The 22,561-nt window shown below is 38.9% G+C and overlaps 1 protein-coding gene across 3 annotated transcripts in view; it reads right to left on the bottom strand.

Annotated features, from left to right (window-relative positions):
* The window catches only part of Anp32a (acidic nuclear phosphoprotein 32 family member A), a 111,448-nt gene that overhangs the window by 64,303 nt on the left and 24,584 nt on the right, over nt 1-22,561 (bottom strand). The window contains exons 1-2 of one of the 3 annotated variants that reach the window (XM_010643309.2): nt 8,684-8,738; nt 7,251-7,426 (exon numbers count right to left, since the gene is read on the bottom strand). In XM_010643309.2, coding sequence (XP_010641611.1) covers nt 7,251-7,426; nt 8,684-8,723 — 216 coding nt within the window. In that variant the 5' untranslated portion in view covers nt 8,724-8,738. Of the gene's footprint in view, nt 1-7,250; nt 7,427-8,683; nt 8,739-22,561 lie in introns of those variants that run through there. The other 2 variants (XM_010643310.2, XM_010643311.2) reach the window with 2 other exon arrangements.

The raw sequence follows: 22,561 nt of genomic DNA on the forward strand, positions 1-22,561 counted from the left end.
AATACAATTCTACAGATAATGAACAAATAGTAATAAAGACAAAATAGAACAGAATTATAAATGAACCCAATGTCCCCAAACTGCAGGCAGAGAGGCCAGCTATTCTCTTCACGGCTGACTTCGCATGCGGTGTGTGCCAAGGACTTCCAGGAGGCTTAACCCCGTGGGGACGATACCTCTGGTCTGGTTTCTGCCAGGTGACCGGCATTGTCACGCAGACTCCACTGGAGTGGTCGTGGCAACAGAACATCTTGAAAAGCTATGTGCCAATAAATTATAAAATCTAGAAGAAGCAGATAAACTTTGGACATGGGTGACATGCCAAAATAGAACAAAGAGGATATAAAGAAAATAGATAAATAACAAGCAAATACATTGAAGCAATAATAAAGTCTCCCAACAGAGAAAAACTCAGATCACTACTAAATTTTACCAGAGTTTTAAAGAACACACCCATGCTCCTCAAACTACTGTATTTCATAAAATGGAAAGGAAAAAAAAAAACCTTTTAAACTAATTTAATGAGGCCAGTATTACACTATTATCATAAAACTAATAGGGATATACACACACAAAGCATAAACCACTACCCCTAATGAACATACACAAAAACCCTTAACAAAATACTTGTAAATCTAATTCAATAGCACATTAAAATCATAAGCCAGACATGGTGGCTGTAATCCCAGCATTCGGGAGGCTGAGGAAGGAGGATCACTGTGAGTTCAAGACTAGCCTGGGCTACATAGTGAGTTCCAGGTTAGTCTCAACTACATAGTGAGACCCTGTCTCAAAAAACAAAATAAACAACAACAACAACAAAAATCATACACCATGATCAATTTGGTTTCATTAAAGGGATGCAAGAATGGTTCAACATATGCAAATCAAATATAATACAGCACACATGTAAATAAAATCAAAGAGAAAACTCATATCATCTCAATAGATGCAGAAAAAGCCTTTGATAAAATTCAACATCTCTTCATGATAAAAGTTCTGAGCAAATCAGTTATACTTCAACATAATAAAAGCTTTGTAAGACAAACTCATAGCCAACACTATACTGAGCTGGGAAAAACTGAAAGCATTCAATCTAAAATGAGGAAAACATAAAGGTGTCCATGCATGTTCACTACTCTTAGTCTATACACTGTAGTTCTAGAGATTTTAGCCAGAACAATTAATCAAGAGAAAGAAATAAAATATATGTAAATAGGAAAGGAAGAAGTCAACTCATCTCTGCAAATAATATGATTCTATACATAGAAACCACCAAAAAATAATCCCGAAAAGTTTCCCAAAGAAAATTCACCAAAAGACTAATAAGCAATTTCAGAAAAACAGCAGGATATGAAATCAACATACAAAGTCATTATCAGATAAATATAACATCAGAGAAAATTAACTTTAATCAAGAAGTACTACTCAAAATAAAGAGGTAAATTCCATACTGATAAAAAGATAAACTCAACAGAAAGTAATAATTGCTAAATTTATGTGCAGTAAATAAACTAGCTCCAAAATATATAAAGTAGAAGTTGACACAACGAAAGGGTTGTCAAATCCATAACAATATGTGAAGAATTCACATAGCTTTCTAAATAACAGAAAAAACAAGTTAAAATATAGAATACTTAATATATTCACTAATTTTACCTTATTAGTGACTATGTAATTTTATACCCCAAAAGTACAGAATATACTATACATGCATATGTATATTACATCAAATAAAATATACTCTGATGCATAAAACAAGTCTGAACAAATTTCAAAATTTTAAACATTATACAGTGCACAATCCTAAACAAAATTTAGTAAGTGGGATTTATTCCTGATTGGCAAGAGCTGTTATTAGAAAAATCAATTGATGAAATTTGCCATCATAATGAAGAAAAAAAGAAAAAAACCCACATTATTCTTTCTTTAGTTTTAGGGAAACATTTGATAAAAGTAAATACCAGTTCATCGTTAAAATGACTCAAACTGGGAGGAAAGGAACATCCCTAATCTGATAGAGGGCACTGTAAAACAGCACACTTTTAATGCTGCATTTAGGAATAATTTTTCCCTAAAGTCATGAAAAGGCAAGCGCATTCACTATCACCACTTGCACTTGTCACTGTATTTGACTTTCTAGGCATTGTGGTAAGGCAAGAAAAGAAATAGGTGTACAGTGAAAAGGACAAGACAAGCTATCTTCGCTGAAGGCAACATGATTGTTTACATTGATAATCTTTTTAAAATCTGTGAAAACTACTACGACAGAAGTTAAGAACATAGCATGATCAAAGGCCAATATATAAAATCAACTATATTTGTATATGTTACAAACAAATAATTGAAGAATCAACTTTAAAAAATACTACTGTAAGAGCTTTCAAGAACACATTCCCCACATCCTTTTTTTTTTTTTTTTTTTTTTTTTTTTTTTTTTTATTTTTTTTTTTTTTTTTTTGAGTACTGGGGATTAAACCTGGGACCTTTGCATTGAACTGTACTCCAGCCTGTTTTTGTTTTTTTATTTTTAGTTAATATCTTCCTAAATTATTAGGTTACTCACGCTGACCTCAAACTTGTGATGTTTCTATCTCAGGCTCTCAGAGTGTTGGGATTACAGGTGTGCACCACCAGGTTAAGCTCAACAACACAAACTATTTGAGAATAAATTTGGTGAAAGATCTGCAAGACACTTATGTACTCCAGCCTGTTTTTGTTTTTTTATTTTTAGTTAATATCTTCCTAAATTATTAGGTTACTCACGCTGACCTCAAACTTGTGATGTTTCTATCTCAGGCTCTCAGAGTGTTGGGATTACAGGTGTGCACCACCAGGTTAAGCTCAACAACACAAACTATTTGAGAATAAATTTGGTGAAAGATCTGCAAGACACTTATACTGAAACTATAAATTATCGTAAGATAATTTACCAAAGATTTAAATGAATGGAGACAAATAATGTTGGTGAAATATAAAACTTGATATTTTAAGGCAGCATTATCCTCTAATTTAGTCGATAGATTCAACATAATCCCATTCAAATATCGAACATTTTTTGCAGTGAATCAACAAGCTAATTCTAAAATTCATATTGAAATTCAAAGGGTAGAACAAATACAATTTTTTTTTTTTTGTACCAGGGATTGAACTCAGGATCTTGCACTTGCGAGGCAGGCACTGTGCCACTGAGCTAAATACCCAGCCAGGCAAATACAATCTTTAACAAGAAAAACAAAGTTGGAGAATTTAAACCACTGGATTATTAGGCAATAGTAATCAAGTACAGTGGGGTATTGGTGTACTGACAAACTGCAGGTCAATGGAACATTATAGAGTCCATATATAAAACTCTGTTATACGGTATTTGATGTGTGTGTGTGTGTGTGTGTGTATGTGGAGTTAGGGATTGAACTCAGGACCTTCCACTTCTCAGTCAGGCACAGCGCCACTGAGCTAGATCCCCAGCCCAGTACTTGATTTTTAACAAAAGATCCAAATGTCTTTTTCAACGGTATTGGAGAATTATATATCTGTCTGGGGAAGATAACAAATTCTGTCCATAAACATATAAAAAAATAATATAAGATGAATAATATTCCCTAACATAAAATCTGAAACTTTAAATGCTTTAAAAAGCATAGGAGAATATCTTCCTGAATTTGGGGCACAACACTAGATATAAAATTTAAAACTCATAAAGAATAGAAGTATCTGTTCATCAATACCACTAAGATAATAAAAGATATGATACCATATGATTGACAAGATTCTGCCCATACTAGAGATTGAATGAAAGCATTCTGATTTTTTCTTTTAGAGTACTAGAGATTGAATTAATGATACTCTTAGCCTTTAAAAATTTTTTAATGTTGAAACAGAATCTTACTAAGTTGTCCAGGTTGGCCTTGAACTTCTGATCCCCCTGCCTTAGCTTCCTAAGTAGGTGGAATTACAGACATGCACTACCATACCCAGCTTTAAAAGGAACATGGCTCTAGAATATACAAAGAATTCCTCCAAATCAACAAGCCCAAGAAGAACAATTTTAAAAGTGTGCAAAAGCATCAGGTAAACATTTGACACAAGAAGGTGTATAAAAAATGGCCAATAAAAACATGCCACATAATGGAGATGTGGGAGTGGACTAAATCTACATGAGTTAGAACAATGAATCAGAGGCTAGGCAGGGTGAGGTCTCATAGAGAGACCCTGTCTCAAAAAACCAAAACAAAAACATCTTGAAAGAGTTATGTTCATTGAAAGAAGGCAGACACCAATGGTTTATGATTCCATTTATCTGAAGTTTAAGAGCAGTAAAAACTAAACTATAATCATTGAAATCAAAGCATTGTTGCTGACAGGGGAGCGGGGATGGATTGGGGAGAGGAAGGTGGGACATTTCTGGGAGCAGAAATGTCTTATATTTTGATGGTATGGTGGTATATATTTTTTAAGACTCATAAAACTGTACATTTAAAATCTATGCATATTATTTTCCTAAAGTATACCTTGATCTAAAAAAATAAATAAAATTCACCAAATCATTAGCAGTGTTTATCACTATGGGGTGAGATTTGTTCACTTTCTACATTGTATATTTCTAAGTCTGTGATATATTTTCTTAAATTTTTGTTTGTTTGTTTGCAGACAGGGTCTTGCTTTGTATTTCAGGCTGTCCTTGAACTCACTATGTAACCCAGGATGGCCTCAAACTCAGGGTGATCCTCTTGCCTCAGCCTCCTGAGTACTGGGATTACAGAAGTGTGCTATCACACCCAGCCTGAGTCTTTGAACTTTTTTCAATAAGCATGTAGCCACACTGAAGATCTAAAAATATAATTACATGAAGGCAAGATTTGTCCAAAGAGTGGGGAATTAAGTTAGACACCCTTCTAATATATCCCCCCAAATGGTCAAGTAAATCCAAGAGTTAACGTATAAAATCAAACCATAAATTTTAATTTGTCATAAATAATAGAAAAGAGAGGCTAATATCAAATTTCTGAACACTTTAAAAGATTAAAACACTTTGGAAACTATAAAGAAATAGATTTTTACTACACAAAAATGTTAAAATACATAATAAATGTACACAAAAGTAGAATGTACCTTTTTGGTTTTTTTTTTTCTTTTCTTTGTACCAGGGGTCGAACTTGGGCTCTTGCAAGGTAGGTGACAGAACCACTGAGCCAGATCCCCAGCCCAAATGTACACAAAACTAAATACAATAGGATGTTAGGCAAATTTACAAAAACAACCTATGACAGATTTGTAGAGAAAGGATGAAAAGACGGAAGCCAGAAGAGAGAGGAAGAGAGGAAATGAGGGAGAGAGAGAAGAAGTGAGGTGAGCAAAAAAAAAAAAAGAGGAAAAGAAGGGAAAGGAAGGGCAAAGAGGAAGGAAAGACGGGAAAACCACAAACGACTAATCCACAACTGAATAAAAGCAAGCCGGAATTTTAAAACATAAATTATGCCTATCAAATTAGCAAATATTATTGTTAAATGATTGTATCCATGGTCTGAATTTAATTTTTGCAGGAATGTAAATTGCTACATTTATAGAAATAGATCTGGTCATGTGTGTTGATAATCTAGTACATTTATATTTTTAACCGGAAATATTACTTTTGAAATTCACCTAAAGGGAATAAATAATAAATGTCACTGTTTTAAGGATTATTTATAATAGGCAAAAATAATAACCTAACCTAAATGCCAACATTGTGGAACTAATTCATTAAATTATGGGGTACGTGTTGGATGGATTATTATTCCATCAGTAAATAGTGTTTACTATGAGTTTTTAATGACATTTTAAAGAAATCATTTTTGGTGTTTTTAAATGCCTGTAATAAATTGCGGATAGCAAGGCGGAACTCCAGCGTGGCTCTAAAACAGAAAATTTCTGGTGGTGAAAAACTCTGCCTCTAGGCACACTGTATGTTTTTTCCCTCCACTGACTCTAACCACCCCATTACCACACCACCTCCGCTGCGGCGTGAGTGAGTGCGCGTGTGCGTGTTATTCAAGGTCTGTTCAGGAAAACCCAAGCCGCTCTCTCTGTTCGGGTCTGGAAGGTTTAATGGAGCGTTAGGGGTTCACAGGATTGAGGTGGCGAGCGAGCTCCGGCAGCTGCAGCGAAGGAAGACACGGTGGCACCTAAAGGTATCAGCTTGCAGCAGGTGGCTCGGGAGAGCTCGCCAGGAAGCCTCATGAGCCTTACGTCTGTCTGTTCAGCAGCTGGCGGTCTCTGCCTCTGGAGAGTAATAGATTCCCCCTTCCTTCTGCCTTCCAAATTTCCCCAGATTCCTCTCCAGGCAGATTCCGACCTGAAAGGGGGCATTATGGGAAATGTAGTTCCTGCTGCTGGCCACTGCCGGAGAGGGGTGGGGCCGATGTCCCGCACTAGGGCCCATGCAGCACGACGTGACAAGGGTGGCTGGAATCATCTCTTCCCTATCTGTCAGCCAGGCAAGCGATCTGGAGGCTACCGGCTGGGTAGAAAATAGTCTGTCTTATAGATGATAGAAGCTGTCCTTCCCAGCTTACTTTATTACACATTGGCAAAGCGAGACACAACCAAGTCATACAATTTAAAATCAGTTATGTGGCTGTTTAGAAGTTTAGAAGATGACAACATGCGAACAATGTTCAGTTGAAATTCTCACAACTGGTGGGAATGTGCACTACTACAGCCACTGTGGAAAGCGGTGGACGATCCTCGAAAACATCACGCTCAGTGAAAGACACAGGGTCACACGTTCTGTGATTCCGTTTATGAGAAATCTCCAGAACAGATTAATAGATTAATAGTTGCCAAAGGCTGGGAAGGGGATCACAGGGAGTGGTTGATGGTGGGTTTCTTGGGGGTGGGATCATGAAGTGGCCTTAAAATTAGATAGTGAGGACGTTTCTTCAGCTCTGAACATACTAATTACCATTGAAAAATTTTCATTGTGGCCAAATAGACATTACAGGAAGCATTTTAGTCGTTTTAAAAGTACAATTCACTGGTATTAAGTACTTTCCCTTGCTATACCATGGTGATCATCCCTCTCCAGAACGATTTCATCTTCCCAACCCGAAACTCCAAACCCACTAAACAATAACTACCCACGCTCCACTCCCACCAGGCCCCGGCAACCACATCCTGCTTGGCCCTTCTATGGGTCTCACATCCCAGGGACCGCCAGTCAGGGGATTACCCTAGTACCTGTCCTCCGGTGACTGGCTTCTTCCACTTACCGTGATGTCTTCGGGGTTCACCCATGCTGCAGTGTGTAACAGGGTGTCTTTCCTTGCTCGGGGTGAGTTCTGTTCCGCTGCGCGCATGTGCCACATTCCCTTCATCCACAGCCATCGCCGGGCACCGGGCTGCTTCCACCTTTCGGCGACTGTGAATGACACTGCTGTGAACATGCCTGTAAAAACAGTCATTCCACTCTCTACTTTCAGTTCTTTTCAGTCAGTACCCAAAAGTGGAATTGCTGGAGCATGTGGTAATGTGATTTTTAAACTTTTGAGGAACTGCTACTCTATTCCACAGCAGCCGTGTCAATTTACCTCCTCGCCAGCAGGGGTCAGGGTTCCAATTTCTCTGTAGTTTCAACACTTGTCATTCCCTGCTGCAGCTGACCTTTGCAATGATTATACTAGTGAAATAGTATCTCATGATGCTTAGGATTTGCATTTTCAACTGCATATTTTTAAAAGATGAATTTTATATGTGAAACGTATCTCAATTTTAAAAATACGATTCATTGAGAACCTTTGGTAGCACGAAGCCTGCCTAGTGTCCTGATCTTGGTTCTAAATAACTTTCTTGACTAAAGGGGGTCAATTTAGGGCAGAAAAAGTACAGTGAGCATGGAAAATTTCACTGTGCCAGAAAGAAAGGAAGTGTTTAAAAAATGGTGAGGTGGGGTGAAAAGGACATTGACCAAATTTGCAAAAATTTGAACATCAAAACTAATGACTAGTTAATTGTAAAATATCTCATAAATTGCAACCCATGAATTCATGTAATAAAAAAAGACAAGGGAAAAGGTAAATCTTTATAAAAGAGTGCTAGATCATAGATGTAAAAGGAATTATATGATTTTAAAATTATCATTTGACAATTCCTAGTGAAATCCTTGGTTCAAGAAAAGATTGGTAATAGATATTACAGTTATTAGGTGAACAATTACTCAGAAAACAAATATTCACATGGTATTTCCTGTAGGTTACTTATGAATTACAAATGGAACATACACCTTTACAAAGAAGCAATCTGGTGATCACCACTTTTTTTTTTTTTTTTAATACCGGGCATCGAACTCTGGACCTTACACTTGCAAGCCAGGCTGCAGAACCACTGAGCTCAATCCCTGCCCTGATCTTCACTCAGAATTGTGAACTGCAGAAAAGCCTGGTCTCTTGTTTCTGATATGATGCAATGCTAAGTCCACATCACCTGGGAAGTAGTGTTACTAGCGGGTGGCCTGAGCTCCTTTTTCCAGGAATCCAGCGAATAATGGAATACATTCAAAGACACCATGTAAGATGTTTAGGCAATTGACCTAGAATCTCTAAAACGTCAATGTCATGAAAACAAAGAGGAGAAACAGCGAGGCTACTGCTGTAGACAAAGAGACACTTGAGAGCCCCAATTAAACAACAGAAATAACAAAACACACCTTGTTCAGCGAGCTCCTGTAGGCTGCACTTGCATTTCATAAATGAATGCTAAAATGATGCGGGTACAATAATTTGTCATGCTTTAGTGATCACCAAAAATGTTTATTAGTAAAACTTTTTAATGAATGGAAAGTTTTATTGCAATTCTCTTTTGTATTCCCTCCCCTATGCGAAAAGAAAGCATAGTCACATAAAGGCTGTCCTTGAAGCGTGTGCTTCCAGATATCTGTATGATTTATCTCTAGATAAATCATTCAGCCTAGGAAGAAAACAGATGTATGGAAAATTTTTCATTTCATTGGGCGTGCAAAACCTCCCCACCTGTTAATGTCGTTACCTGCAACACAGGCAGCTCCATAATATTTCTAGACAAAATGCAGCTTTTAAAAAAAACCACTGTCCATCAGAAATAGGTGAGCTACCAACTTGAGCCCAAATATAATCTTATGTGCACCAGACTAATAGTTATGGTAAAAACATAATGAGAAATTAATTTTAATAATGCATTTCATTTATCCCACCATATCCAAAAATTATCATTCAAGCAATCAACATAAAAATGATTAAAGAAACACTGTGCATTCTTCTATTGTACTAAGTCTTTGAGATCTGGCCTGGGATTTACCTGTCAGGAGATCTCAGTTAGGACAAGTGTGGCTCACAGTGTGGAAGGTGCAGATCTAAAGATGCGGGACCTAAAGAGAACCGGACCAAGGTCCTTCAGAGGATAGGCATCAGTGGGACATGTTCAAAAGTGAGCTCTCCCAATATGGACTTTTGATTCCCATTTGTTTTGGAGATTTTTTACAGGGGTGAAAACATAAGCTGAAATTTTCTGTTACCTTCCAAATGCCTCATATTTTTGTTACTAAGTTGCCCAGACTGGGCTCAAACTTGAGATCTTCCTGTCTTGGCCTCACAGAGTGCTGGGATTACAGGCCTGTGCCACCACACACAAGGGCATTTTCTTTTTCAGGTTCCCAGTATGCCAACTACTCCAGCCCTTTCCACAGTGCCTGGGCTGGTAGAGAAGTTTCTCTCTGGTCACTGCTTCCGAAGTTGTCCTGCCTCTGCCTCCCTGACGCACAGGCCTCCATCTATAGGCACAGCTCCAGTCCCTTCATTATCCCAGATCTCCAGGATGGAAAATTCTTCCCGGCAGAAGCTGGTCTTTCCACTCTGAGTGCCATCTATGTACATTTCCACAGCAAAACAGTGATACCCTTATCTTTGTTCTCTCTGCTAGGACATCGTTCCTTCCCTGGGCCTTTCCTGCCAGGTGTAAATGCCTTCCCTTTCAGGGATCTCTGCTGTCCTGTCGGCAGACTGCTTGCTCTTGCCTCCTTCTGCCCACACTGGGCCACTTGTCTTTCACCGCCATCCACTGTTCTGATGGTTCCCCCGCATGTCTTACCTCTCTTTCAAGCCTACTTGGCCAACTGGCCAATTGCTACAGACTCACACCCTGTTCTCTCCTCTGCACCACTGAGCTCACCGCAGGTAGGCAGATTGATTGCACAATTATCCGGCATCCTTCTCCCTGTCCTGTGTCCAAGCCGGGTACAATGTGACTTTGCAGCTCCTCCTACTGGCAGCCTTGAATCTGGGCTGCCGCTTGGCTGGCCTGGGTTCTGACAATGTGTGAGTTACAAGCCTTGGCCCCCAAGTCCCCAAGACCAGCACAAACACAATGGTAAGGGAGGGAGGTCAGGGGTCTGTACCCCTTCCCACAGCCTGGCTCTGCCAGTAACCAATGAAGGCACCAAGCACAGCTACTTTGTCTCGTGGGCCCAGTTTCTTCACCTGTGAGAGGAAGAGCAGCAACCAGGATCACCGTAAAGGTTCTCCTAGCTCATAATCGTTTCATGCTCAGCAGAACTCTTCTTACCCAGCTACACTACTGAAGTCCATTGATGCCCACTGTAATCCCAGCATCGCGTTCAAATGTTTTCAGCACTCACTAACCAAGCATATTTTAAGGGCTCTACCACAGAGCTACATCCCCACCCCTCACTAACCAAATGTTGCATCATCTTTACAAACTGCCAGTTTTTTAAAAAAGCAAATAACTTGCCAGTTACCTTCATATCCCCATTGCATTTAATTCCCATAGTCCGTCTACCAGATGGATGTTACTTTCTCTTCACTTTGCAGGAAACAAACCCATACCACGCAAGAAGCATTGGTTCTAGGCCACATGGTAAGGAAATGGGAGGTGCAGCTGGGATCTTGACCCTGGTCCTACCTGGAGTCCACCCCGTCCCCACCCGGTCCTGGGACCCTTGGGATGACACAGGAGACACAGAAACCAATCTGATTACCTGCAGACATGCTGATGTGAAGAGAACCCAGTGAGGTACTTAAAACCGGTCATTTGTTACATTTTAATTCTCTTCCTTCTGAGTTTATGCCTTGGGCCAAGTCCACAGCCCAGGCTCTCTTCTGACCTTTGTTTCTCGGACATCCTCCCAGTTGGAGCCTGACATGGATGGTCACGGGGACAAATGTCACAGGAACGTGGTGACACTGGAATAGTGTATGCAAATGAGGCTATCTCTCTACCCGTAAGGTGAGCCCAGGAAAAAGATATTCTTACAACTTTACACTTGTGATGCTTTACTGGGCACCAGTGTGGATGCTGAATTAATATTCTTCTAATTCTCAAGTAAATAAGAAACTGTAAAGGTTATATCTGTTTTTGTTTTCTGCTGCCAGAAACTGAACCCAGGCCCTCTGCGACTGAACTAAATACCTAACCCTTTAATTTTTTAGTTTGAGACAGGGTCTTGCTGTCACTAAGTTCTCCAGGCTGAGCTCAGATGTTCAATCCTCCTGCCTCAGCCTCCCAGAATGCTGGGATTACAGGTGCACAGTCCTGCCCCCAGCTTGTTTTGAATTTTATTTAAAAGGTCACATTCATTGTATATAAACATTCAAATATATTTCAATTTTTGTAAGTCTGCTTGACATTTCTATATTTTATGACAAAGGCTTGATGAGAGGAAGAAATGGGCTGTGTAGTAAGAGAAATGGTTTCTGCTCATTCTCTTACATCCCTCCAAAGTGCAGAGAACCCTGTAAGGATGGCTGGTCATGTGTTCACCTCTCCGAGGGAGGCACAGAATGCGCCTAATTTCTTCTTCCACCAAAACAGGCCGTTACTCTAGGGCACTGTGGTAAACCTGTGGCACACGTGTTGTTTTTGTTTTGTGACAAAAGATGTTAATGTAGGAGTTGTTTTTTCTAAACTAAAACCTCAGTATTCAGGTTTAATTGCAGTGTTGGCACTTTGTGATACAGAAGTGGGTTTTGATACAGTCTGGGCACTCGGTCTCTAAAAGGTTCGCCATCACTGCCTAAGGGGATGGTTATCTGTACATATTCTAATACTACCCCAACCCCTAAATCTGGCAGCACACCTGTTGGTTTACCAACTCAAAGAAACATTTAAAATGAAACCAGAAAGACTCAAATGTACACTTTGAAGGCCTGATGTCCTGGAGCAGCGAGAGGTCAGTGAGCCATGTTCCCCATTCCCAGGATCATTTGTGAATGCACAGTTCTGATCACAGAGGCAGAGAGGTTCAGCAGCAGCCTAGAACCTGCAGGGGGTTTATCAGGAAGATGAAAATTGCAATTCAGAGCTGCCTACACAGCCAGAATTTGAGGGTTCAGGATCCTAGAAAAAAAAATGATCAAACAAGCAAAAAATTAGCCCGAGTTTTTCCCCTTTGGTATTGGGGATAGAGCCCAGGAGTATTCTTATCACTGAGCTATGTCCCTAGCCTCAATTATTATTATTATTATATTAATTTTGTGTGGTACCGGGAATCGAACTCAGGTCCTCGCACTTACAAGGTAGGTTGTGGCACCATTCCTAGACTTAATTGTTCATTTTTAATTTTTTGAGACTGGGTTCCTTGCAATCCTCTTGCCTCAGCCTCCCTAAATTATGCTGGGATTGGCTGGGCATGATGGCGCATGCTTGTAATCTCATCACTTTGGAAGCTGAGGCAAGAGGATTGCCATGAATTTGAGGCCAAACTGGGTTACATAGTGAGTTGAAGGCCAGTGTGAACTACATAGTGAGACCCTGATTCATAAAACCAAAACCAAAAAAGCAAGCAAACAAAAAAGATATTAAAAATTGAATTTCAGAGTTGGGCATGATGATGCATCCTGGAGATCCCTGCTTAATTTTTTTTTATTTGTTTATTTGTTAGTTTGAGACAGTTTTATGTAGTTCAGTTTGGCCTTGAACTCACTATGTAACCCAGACTCACCCTGTACTCCCAGCGTTCCTCCCGCCTCAGCCTCTCCAGTGCTGGGATTGTAGGTGTGCACCAAAATATTCAGCCAATTTTTATTCTCTTAAGGTATTTACTGACACCTAAACTGGGCTCATAAGATTACAAGGAACTGAAGAGAAAATGTTAAGGGGCTAACAAAATTTTGACAATCTCACATTTAGGAGGAGACAGATACTAGAATTCAGTTTCCACACTGCTAAAACCCAGACTTTCACCTGAGATCCATGAACAGGTTACATTCAGGGCCCACTGGACCTAGAACAGAATCAACTGGACAAGATGATCTGGCCAATCCCTCTGTTTGACAGGTGGAGGAGACCCTGGGATGGGAGGGGAGCCAGGGCGTGAAGTCAAGGGCACAGCGGTTGAAGATGTGCACAGGAAGGCCATCCAGCGAGGGCACTCAGCCAAGGAGGGGCAGGGAACCAGAGCACAGTAAGAAGTGAAGTCACATCATGTGCACGCATGTGTGTTAGAACATATGCCCACACATGCATACACATTTCCTTGGTTTGTCTACGGAATGGATTGGGAGAATGGATGTCCCTAGGGGAGCCTAAAGTATCTTGCTGTACCTGAATACCAGAAAGTGCTTGAGAAATGATGGAATTTGTGAAAAGGACACAGAAGCCAACTTGAAGGGATTCTTACTAGCCAAATCAGGGACAACTGAGCATCAAAATATACAATGATAGTAATGGATTATGACCAAGGATTAAATGGGAAATCCTAAATTCATACTGACATAAATGTGTGAAGCAAATTGAAAGTCTGATGAGTAACCAGATATTTACTTTTCAAAATTTTCTTTATTTTGAGATAGGGTCTCACCAAATTGCTAAATTTCCCAGGATGGAGTGAGACTTGTGATCCTCCTACCTCAGCCTCCCAAAGTACTGGGATTACAGGTGTGCATCATCATGCCTGGCTTGTTTTTGTGGGGTTTTAAAAATTTATCTCTTTCTTTCTGCTCATGTTGGATTTATTTTTCTCTTCCTTTTCTAGTTTCTTAATGTAAGATCTTCAATTATGATTTGAGACTTTATCTTTTATAACAAATTATTACTATAAACTTTTCTCTCACCACTGCTTAAATTACATTCCACAAATTTTAATGTGCTCTATTTTCATGTTAAATGTATCTTTAAAATTTCTCTTTAGACTCTTTGTTCTATAGATTATTTCAAACTTTGTTGTTTAATCTCTAGGTATTCCAAAATTCCTCTTTAAGTATTTTACCTATCCTCTATTTTTGTCTATTATTCTATTTTTGATTTCTAGTTTGATTCCTTTACAGTCAATAAGTATATTTTCTCTATGATGATTTATTGGAATTTATTCTCTGACTCAGAACATCTTGATGAATATTCCATGAATTTGAAGTAATCACATTCTGTTGTGATTGGAACATTGTATAAATATCAGCTAGGTCACTGCTGGTTGATAGTTGTCAAGGCTGGTTGATGATGTTGTTTTTATGTTCTTGCTGATTTTTTTTGTCCTGTAGTTCTCTCAGTTGTTAAGAGAGGGATGCTGATGTCTTCAACTGTAATTATAGATTTGTTTTTCTTGTCCTTTTAGTTTAATAATTTTTTGTTTTATATATTTTGAAGCTCCATTATTTTGTACACAAACATTTAGAATTGCTATGACTTCTTGATGCATAGACTCCTTTAGCATTTTCTAGTACCCCTCCCTTTCCTGGGAAAATTATTTGCTGTGAAATATACTTATCTAATATGAATACTTCCAGTCCTCTAAATTGTGTTAATATTTGTGTGGTATATTCTTTTTATTCTTTAACCTACCTACATTGCTATTTTTTATAGATAGTTTAGAGCTGGTTCATGGTTTTCCATTTTGCTAATTTTTGCCTTTAATTGGTGTGGTTAGCTCATTTACATTTAATAAATTATTAATATGTTAGGGTTCAAGATTGCTGTTTCTATAGCTTGTCTTCTGTTTGTTACTTCTGGAGTTTTAGTTTTAAATTTGCCTGTCTTTCTGTGGGTTGTTTGAACATATTTTAGAATTCCATTGGCTTTGCCTTTAGAGTTTTTGAAAATATCTCTTGCACAGGTTTTTCAGGGTTTGTTTAAGTATTACATCACACCTGCATCGCTTAACCCTACTCACTAAAATCTACATTTTACCATTCCTGAGTGAAGTGTAGAAACACCTATGAGTTCCTTTACATCCTCTTTGTAATAGAATTGTCTTAAATACTCACATGTATTAAAGACTATGTCAATGTCCTGACTTTGGTCCCCAGTACTGGGGAAAAAAAAAAAAGCAAAAACTACATCATACAACTATCTGATATTGATATTGCTTCAACTATCAGATATAATTTAGAAAATTCAAGAGTTTAGTCCATTATACATACTTGCATATTTGACTCTTTTGTCACTTTTTCTTTATTCTTTATGTTTCAGGTTTGCTTTGTTTATGACTGTTTTTTTATTTGTTTGTTTGTTTGAAGAGCTTTCTTCAGATATTTATTTAGCATAGGTCTGAGGACACTGCATTATTTTCATTTGTCTCTGTTTGAGAATGTCTAGATTTCCTCTTTCTTACTGAAGTACATTGTTGACAGGTATAAAATTGGCAGTGACAATTCTTATCTTTGAGGCCTTGATAATTGTTGTGCCACTTTCCTCTGGTTGCCATAGTTTCTAGTGAAAAATCCATAGTCATTCAAATTATTGTTTCTTTATAATTAATGTGCCATTTCTCTCATTGCCGAGTTTTTGCTTTTGTCTTTAGTTTTAAGATGTTTGACTATAGTGTGTCATGGTGTGGATTTCTATGGGTTGGTTTATCTTGTTTTGGATTTTGATCAATTTTTTAAACTTATAAGTTTATATCATTTACCACATTTGAGGACTTTTCAGCCATCATGTTTCAAACAAATTTATTGCCTACATTTTTCCAGTTGTATCTTCTTTCTCTTCTCTTTTTGAGTCTTTGATTATGTGGCATTAAATATTTTGTTTATACCATGAGCCCTTGAGTCTCTGTTCTTTCTCAATATATTTTTCTTCTGTTGCTCAGGTTGGATCTTTTTTGTCCTTCTAGTTTTAGACTCACTATCTCTTTCCTCATCTTAATTCTTCTGTTGAGTCCAGTGAGTTTTTAAAATTTTTTTGTTGCTGTGTTTTCTAATTCTAAAATTTCCACTTGATTTTTGTTTTGTTTTGTTTTGTTTTTTTGGTACTGGGAATCAAATTTAGGACCTTGTGCTTGTGAGGCAGGCAGCAGAACAACTTGATTCTTTTTTAAATCTCATATTTCTTTGGATTTTTGCTAAACAGTTTAAAATATTATCACAGTAATTCAATACATATTTGTATCACTTAGCTTTCACTAAGTTATTCTGCTATAAAAACTAAATCCAAACTTCAGCAGTATTCAAGAACAAAAAGTGACTATGATGAGCCCTAATTGAACAAAAATGTCCAGGATTTGTATACTGAGCATTAGAAAACAGCTTCTTATATTTCCTTGACTTTCATATCTCTGATGCTTTTTTTGTGGTGGCGGCGGGGGGTAGGTACTGGGGATCAAACTCAGATCTTTGCATTTGCAAGGCAGGCAGCAGAACCACTGAGCTAAATCCCCAGCCCCTTCTCTGATGCTTGTAAACACTATATGCCATTTTGTAGGATGTCAGTCAACTTGGGTGTATCCTATAGATCCCTGTGATTGGTTTCAAGTTACTCACCTAGAATTCTTGTAAGTTTCTTTTAAAAAACTTCCATCCAAACGAATCATATCACAGTGATATATGTGCACCCATGTTTATAGTGGCACAGTGTGTAATAGATAAAACTTGGAAACAGCCCATTTGCCCATCAGTTGAAGACTGGATAAAGAAGATGTGGTTTTTCTATAAAACGGAATACTACTCAGCCATAAAGAATGAGAAATTAGAGTCATTCATAGGAAAATGGATGCATATTGATGATATACTTGTAAGTGAAATAAATAAGTCACACATGGGCAAATATCAAATAGTTTCTCTGTGAAAAACTATAATTGTGCATAAGATCCTAATGGTATAATTGACAATGTGAAATAGGAAGAACAGGGCTAAAGGTATAGGGGAAGTGGGAAGGGTAGGGGAAAGGAAATAAGGGAAAAGAAAAAATATGGGAAAATGAAAAAATGGAAATAAAGTATTTGTAAATAGGGAAGGGAGGAAGGGGTGAAGGGAGGGCAGGGATATGGGGAAAAAATGAGAACCAAGACCTGTCATGTAAAGGTACAAGATACCTAAAATGTACCAATAAACTCAATAAAAAAAAACCTTCCATCTAATTATTGAGATTCCCTATCTGACTGCCTATTTTGTCCATCTCTTTCCAGAAATTATCTAATACACTCATACATGTTTTAAGGCCTTTTTATCTAATTCTTGCATCTGAGTCACTTGTAGGTCTGCTTCTGCTGACCTCTTGAATAAAGGTTACATTTTTTAGTTTCTGTGACTATCCAGCTTTTTTTTTTCATAGTATATAATAGGCTGTTCTGAATAATACGTTGTAAATACTCCGGTCTACAGTTATCTTCTTCTAAAGAGTATACCATTTCATTACAATAGCAGTTAAACTACCAGCAGATCAACTTGATCCTGTAGAGATGTAATTTTGGGTTTTGTTAGGGTGGGCTCTTTTGTCAAGGGTCTGGCCCTTTTGACATGTGAAAGGCAAGGCCAATGTATTTACCATACTCTGCTATTTTTGATTGGGCTTTGTTGTGTTTTAGATCCGAAATGTTCCCCCTAAGTCTCTTGTGTGTGGAAGGTGATTGGATGATGGGGGTGCTGTACTCATCAATGGATTTGAAGAGCTCATGGCCGATTGTGCTGTTAGGAGGCGGGGCCTAGTTGGAGGCAGGTCATTGGAGGTGTGGCCTGGAAGAGTGTACGGCTTTCTTGTCCCCAGCTACTCCCTTTTCTCACTGGTTCCTAGCTGCCATGGGGTGAGAAATTTTACTTCCCTGTGCCCTTTGCTATGCTGTTTCTGCCTTACAGCTGACAAATCATGGACTGAATCCTCTGAAAACTATAAGCCAAATAAACATCTGCTCCTTTATGTTGTAGGCATTTTGTCCCAGAATGGAAAAGCTGACTCGTACAAACTTAAATATCAAACTTTATCTCCAAAGTTCTAGATAATTGCTAAAATCTCATCTCAACCCATTAGCATCTTTTTCTGGGTTCCTTGAAGTCTTGTCCTGGGCATGAGCAATTTAGGAATCAGCCAGTGATTTGAGGGATATTTCTATGAACATTTTGAATCTTTTTCCCTGTATCTTCCTTCTTTCTAGCCCCCTCATATCTCACCCCACCCTCAATTTCCAGTGCATCTGGATCATATTAAAACTCTGACTTCTGTCTTAGCAACCTAGTGAAGTTGCCCAAGCTGACCTCGACTGAAGTCCTCCTGCCTCATCTTTCCCATTACCTGGTATGGCAGGTGGGAACACTGGCCCTCAGTATTTACCCATTTTTAGGGGTCCCCAATATCCACTGTAAGTAGAATTCTGAATCTGTATCTCAAACTAGCTGCCTCTTCCTAGGATCCAGGCCAAAATATTCACATGTCTACCCACATTCCCAATTCAAACCCAGCAAATCCAACACCGAGAGCTTCACAGCTTACAAATCTGTTTTGTTCTTTTTTTCTGGCAATGGTTAACAGCCTCTGCAGTTATTTACTCAACCAGACAGGCTGTGCTTAGGTGTCCCTTACCCTGAGCCTTCTCCTAACTTTCACCTTCCAGAGTATAAAGCTCCTCACCCTCACCATCGAGGCTCCACGGATCCATAGCTTCAAGGCAACTCTCACTTTGGACCACGGCCCTTTCTTTGCTTATGTATTTGTGTCCCTGGTGAGACTGATGTTCTTCTAAACCAGGGCTGCATGAGGGTACCCAGCCCCAACTACAATGCCAATAAGAGGTCTCATTTATTCTTTGTCTTGAAGCAAAAGCAGTGCATTTGAGCCTTAATAGTCTCCTCCCTCTGAGTAGCAGCAATCTATGGAGAATGCCAAATAATACGTGCATCTCCCCATCACACCCCGAGTGTGAACTGGACTGAGCAATTCACTTCCAGAGAGTGTAGGAAGGGGAAATAACAGCTTTGTAATACAGAATCCTCGTAGACGGACGCTCCTCTGATCAAGTGAAGGCTGACATCATTGGTGGTGGTGTTAGGTATCCTACCCCTGCACAGTGCCACGAGATGGGAACTTCACTCCTGCGGCATCCTGCCCCAATCTCATAACCAAGGAAACAACTGACAAATCCCAAAGGAGGGACGGTGTACTCCTCAAAACCATCAAGTTCCTTAAGAAAACAAACAGATGAACAAAAGCAAAACAAGAAACCCAAGGAAAGACTAAAAACTATCACGGACCAGAGGGGGCTCTGGGGATTCTTGACTCCTAAATGTAATGTGAAATCTTGAATTGGATGCTGGAACAGAAAAAGGACAGTAATGGAAAACAACCAGTGAAATCTGAATAAAGTTCAGAGTGTAGTGAATAATAAGGTACTATGTGTGTCGGGCTTTTTAATTTTGACAAATGCACTGTGATAAATTAAGACAATAATATCTGGGGAAACAAACTGGGAGAAAGGGCTCTATGTACTTTTCTGTAAGTCTAAAACTATCACAAAATGAAAAGTTTATTTAAAAAATCTGTCTCCCTTATACACTTCCTGCAAGGCCAAAAGACCAACCATCTCTATCTAAATACAAATAAAATCCAGTTAGTTAAATACTATACAGTAGAATGGAGTAATTAAGAACAATGTGATTTTTATACTAATTATATATACAAGAGAGTGCCAGTTGCATGCCCTAACCATTCTTCATTAAGAAAACCCACACTGGCATCCAGGTAAGTGACCCTTTCTTATAGCCCTGGCTGACCCGGTGCCTATCCTCTGGTCAATGCCAGGGGAACAGAGTGCATGGCATTTCTAGGAATCACCTTCAAAAATAAGCACACACTCCTTCCTTTCCTCTTCCCTCCTGGCTTGTGAAAAAGGGAAGACCAGGCTGTGGCCCGAGACTGACAAAACACCCAAAAGCTCAAGTTGGGATCTTTGATGAAGATCTCACATCTAATCTTGTGTGTGTGCGTGTGTGTGTGTGTGTATTTGTTATTCTAATCTTATTTGATGTAGGATCATACACATCCATTTATATAAAATTGGAAAATCACCAAAAGCATATAAGTGCATATGGAAGAAAGTAAGAATGACCTATAATGCTACAACCTAGAAATAGCTTATTTTGATATATCCTATATCATTGAGGAAAAAAACAGATACGTATGAGATTAAGAAAACAAGTGAGTTTTGTATCTTCATTTTAAAACTTACTTTTATAACATGGGTACTTTTCAATATATTTTTAAAATCTCATTTTGATGTTTGTGTAAAATGTATCATGATGAGGAATGACTGCAAGGTCCTGAGTTCAAATCCTAGTACCAGAAAAAAGGAAGGAAGGAAAGAGAAACCACAGGAATTTAATGTAAGGAACTGGTTATGAAGGTGTTGAGAAATCTAGGAAATAAAATAGAGGAAAAGAAATAGCCCAAAGATGAACAACAGCAAGAATACATCACCACTATCAAATGAAAGGTGAGAGGATGGTGTAGCTTTAGCCCAGGACTAGGGTCTGCTGGTGAGAGCCAGAGTCCTGGCCGAGCTTTCCTGATGGAGAAAGAACCATGCAGGAAATTCAGCTACTTGATTATATATGCAAGAGAATGCTTTTAGTGCCATCAAAGGCACTGTCCCTTCCTCCTAACTCATAACCTTTCTCTAGAACTTCCCATTAATCAAATTCATCCAGGATCCTGGGAGACAGAGTCTTTCGAGATCAGCTTCCTTGAGGTAGAGAGCAGAGCAGGGGAAGAGGATCTGAAGGAGACGGATCTGAATGGAACGAGTCTCACGGAAGCAGATGCAGGACTGCACAATCCACCCCTTTAAGTTCCTTCTTTCCTTCCACGGATATTTTACAGCTCTGAACATGAAGCCCTTTTCCACAAATGAAGGTGCCTTTGCCTTCTTCTCTCCATTGAAATACAGAGAGCAAATCCCCTCAGTCCTCATACCCTTTTCAGGCCCAACATATCCAGGTGAATTTCAGTCCCTTTCGTCTAATCTGGATGTTATTTCTCGTGGTCTAAGGAGCTTGTGAAATGAAAGCAGCAGTCTTCATATGAAATTCCTAGGGAAAACAGACATCAGTGATTATGTAAATGAAAATGTGCATAGATCCTTCAGTTCTCATTTCCTTTTCTTTTTTTTTTTTGTTTTTTTTGTTTTCCTTTTCTTCACACTCAGGACCTTGTGTTTTTGAGGCAGGTGGTGGCACCACTGAGCTAAATCCCTAGCCACAGTTTTCATTTCTGTAACGGGTTGCAAGGCTATGATTGACATTTGTCACTTTGTTATTCCTCCAATCATGATGCTTTTGTTCTGGCTCTTAGCCAGTACCTTGGCCAGTCATAGATATTTATTTGGTGAAAAATGCCTTTATATCTGAATGATTAGTCTTTGGTGTTTCTTGGCTTTATTGCTTTTTTAGTCATTAACTGACTTGTGATATTGGATGCTCAATTATTATCTTTTATCTTTATTTAATACTTCCCTACTCTAAGTGGCACCCAAGCGATGTCCTAGGTTCCATATATGGTGGTCCTTTCTACACTATATGTGTAACAGTAACACAAGTTTCTCTTGATAACTTGTATCCACAACCCCAGAGAGTAGAGTTATCCATTGTCAGCCTATCCACTCAGAGACATGGGGACTTGTAAAGAGTCAAGTAGAAGGCTCAACTCCAAGTTGAATGGAAGCATTATTGTGTCTTCTAAAGAACTAATACCTTTCTTGAGGAATTAGATGTCAAAGCCAGCAACACTCAGGGTTTGAGGATGGGAAGCATGAATTCCCCCCTCCTCCCAGTACTGGGAATTGAATCCAGGTCAGACAAGCACTGTATAACTAAGCCACACCACCATCCCAAGAAACACACAATTTTTTTTTTTTTTTTTTATGAGAACTGAATCCAAGGCCTCACACATACATACAAGGCAATTGCTCTACAATTGAGCATGATTCCCAACTGAAAGCAAGAATTCTTGAAGCAAGAATGGCTTGGTGGTATTGATGGAAACTTTAAGATGCATAGTCCAGTGGGGGAATTAGGCCATTTGGAATCTTGAAGGAGACTCTTCTTTGTTTTTGCATCCTTGTTGCCACAAGGTGACAGCTTTGCTTTGCCATGTGTCCTCTACTATGATGTGCTGCCTCACCATAAGCCCCAAAGCAATAGGGTCAACCAACTACAGACTGAAACTTCCAGAACTAAACCTAAACAAACCTTTCCACTTTATAAGTTTATTAGCCAGGTATTTTGTTACAGTAACAGGAAGCTGAATGACACCATTGGACCATCTGTTTCTGAGTGATGTTGGATGTGGTAAGACCAATGAATTCCAGGAGCAGAAAAGCCTATTGCCGCATTTCTATTGG

This window comes from Fukomys damarensis, unplaced genomic scaffold (assembly GCF_012274545.1).
Source record: "Fukomys damarensis isolate Sample0158 unplaced genomic scaffold, DMR_v1.0_HiC HiC_scaffold_25, whole genome shotgun sequence".
NCBI classification, from domain to species: Eukaryota; Metazoa; Chordata; class Mammalia; order Rodentia; family Bathyergidae; genus Fukomys; species Fukomys damarensis.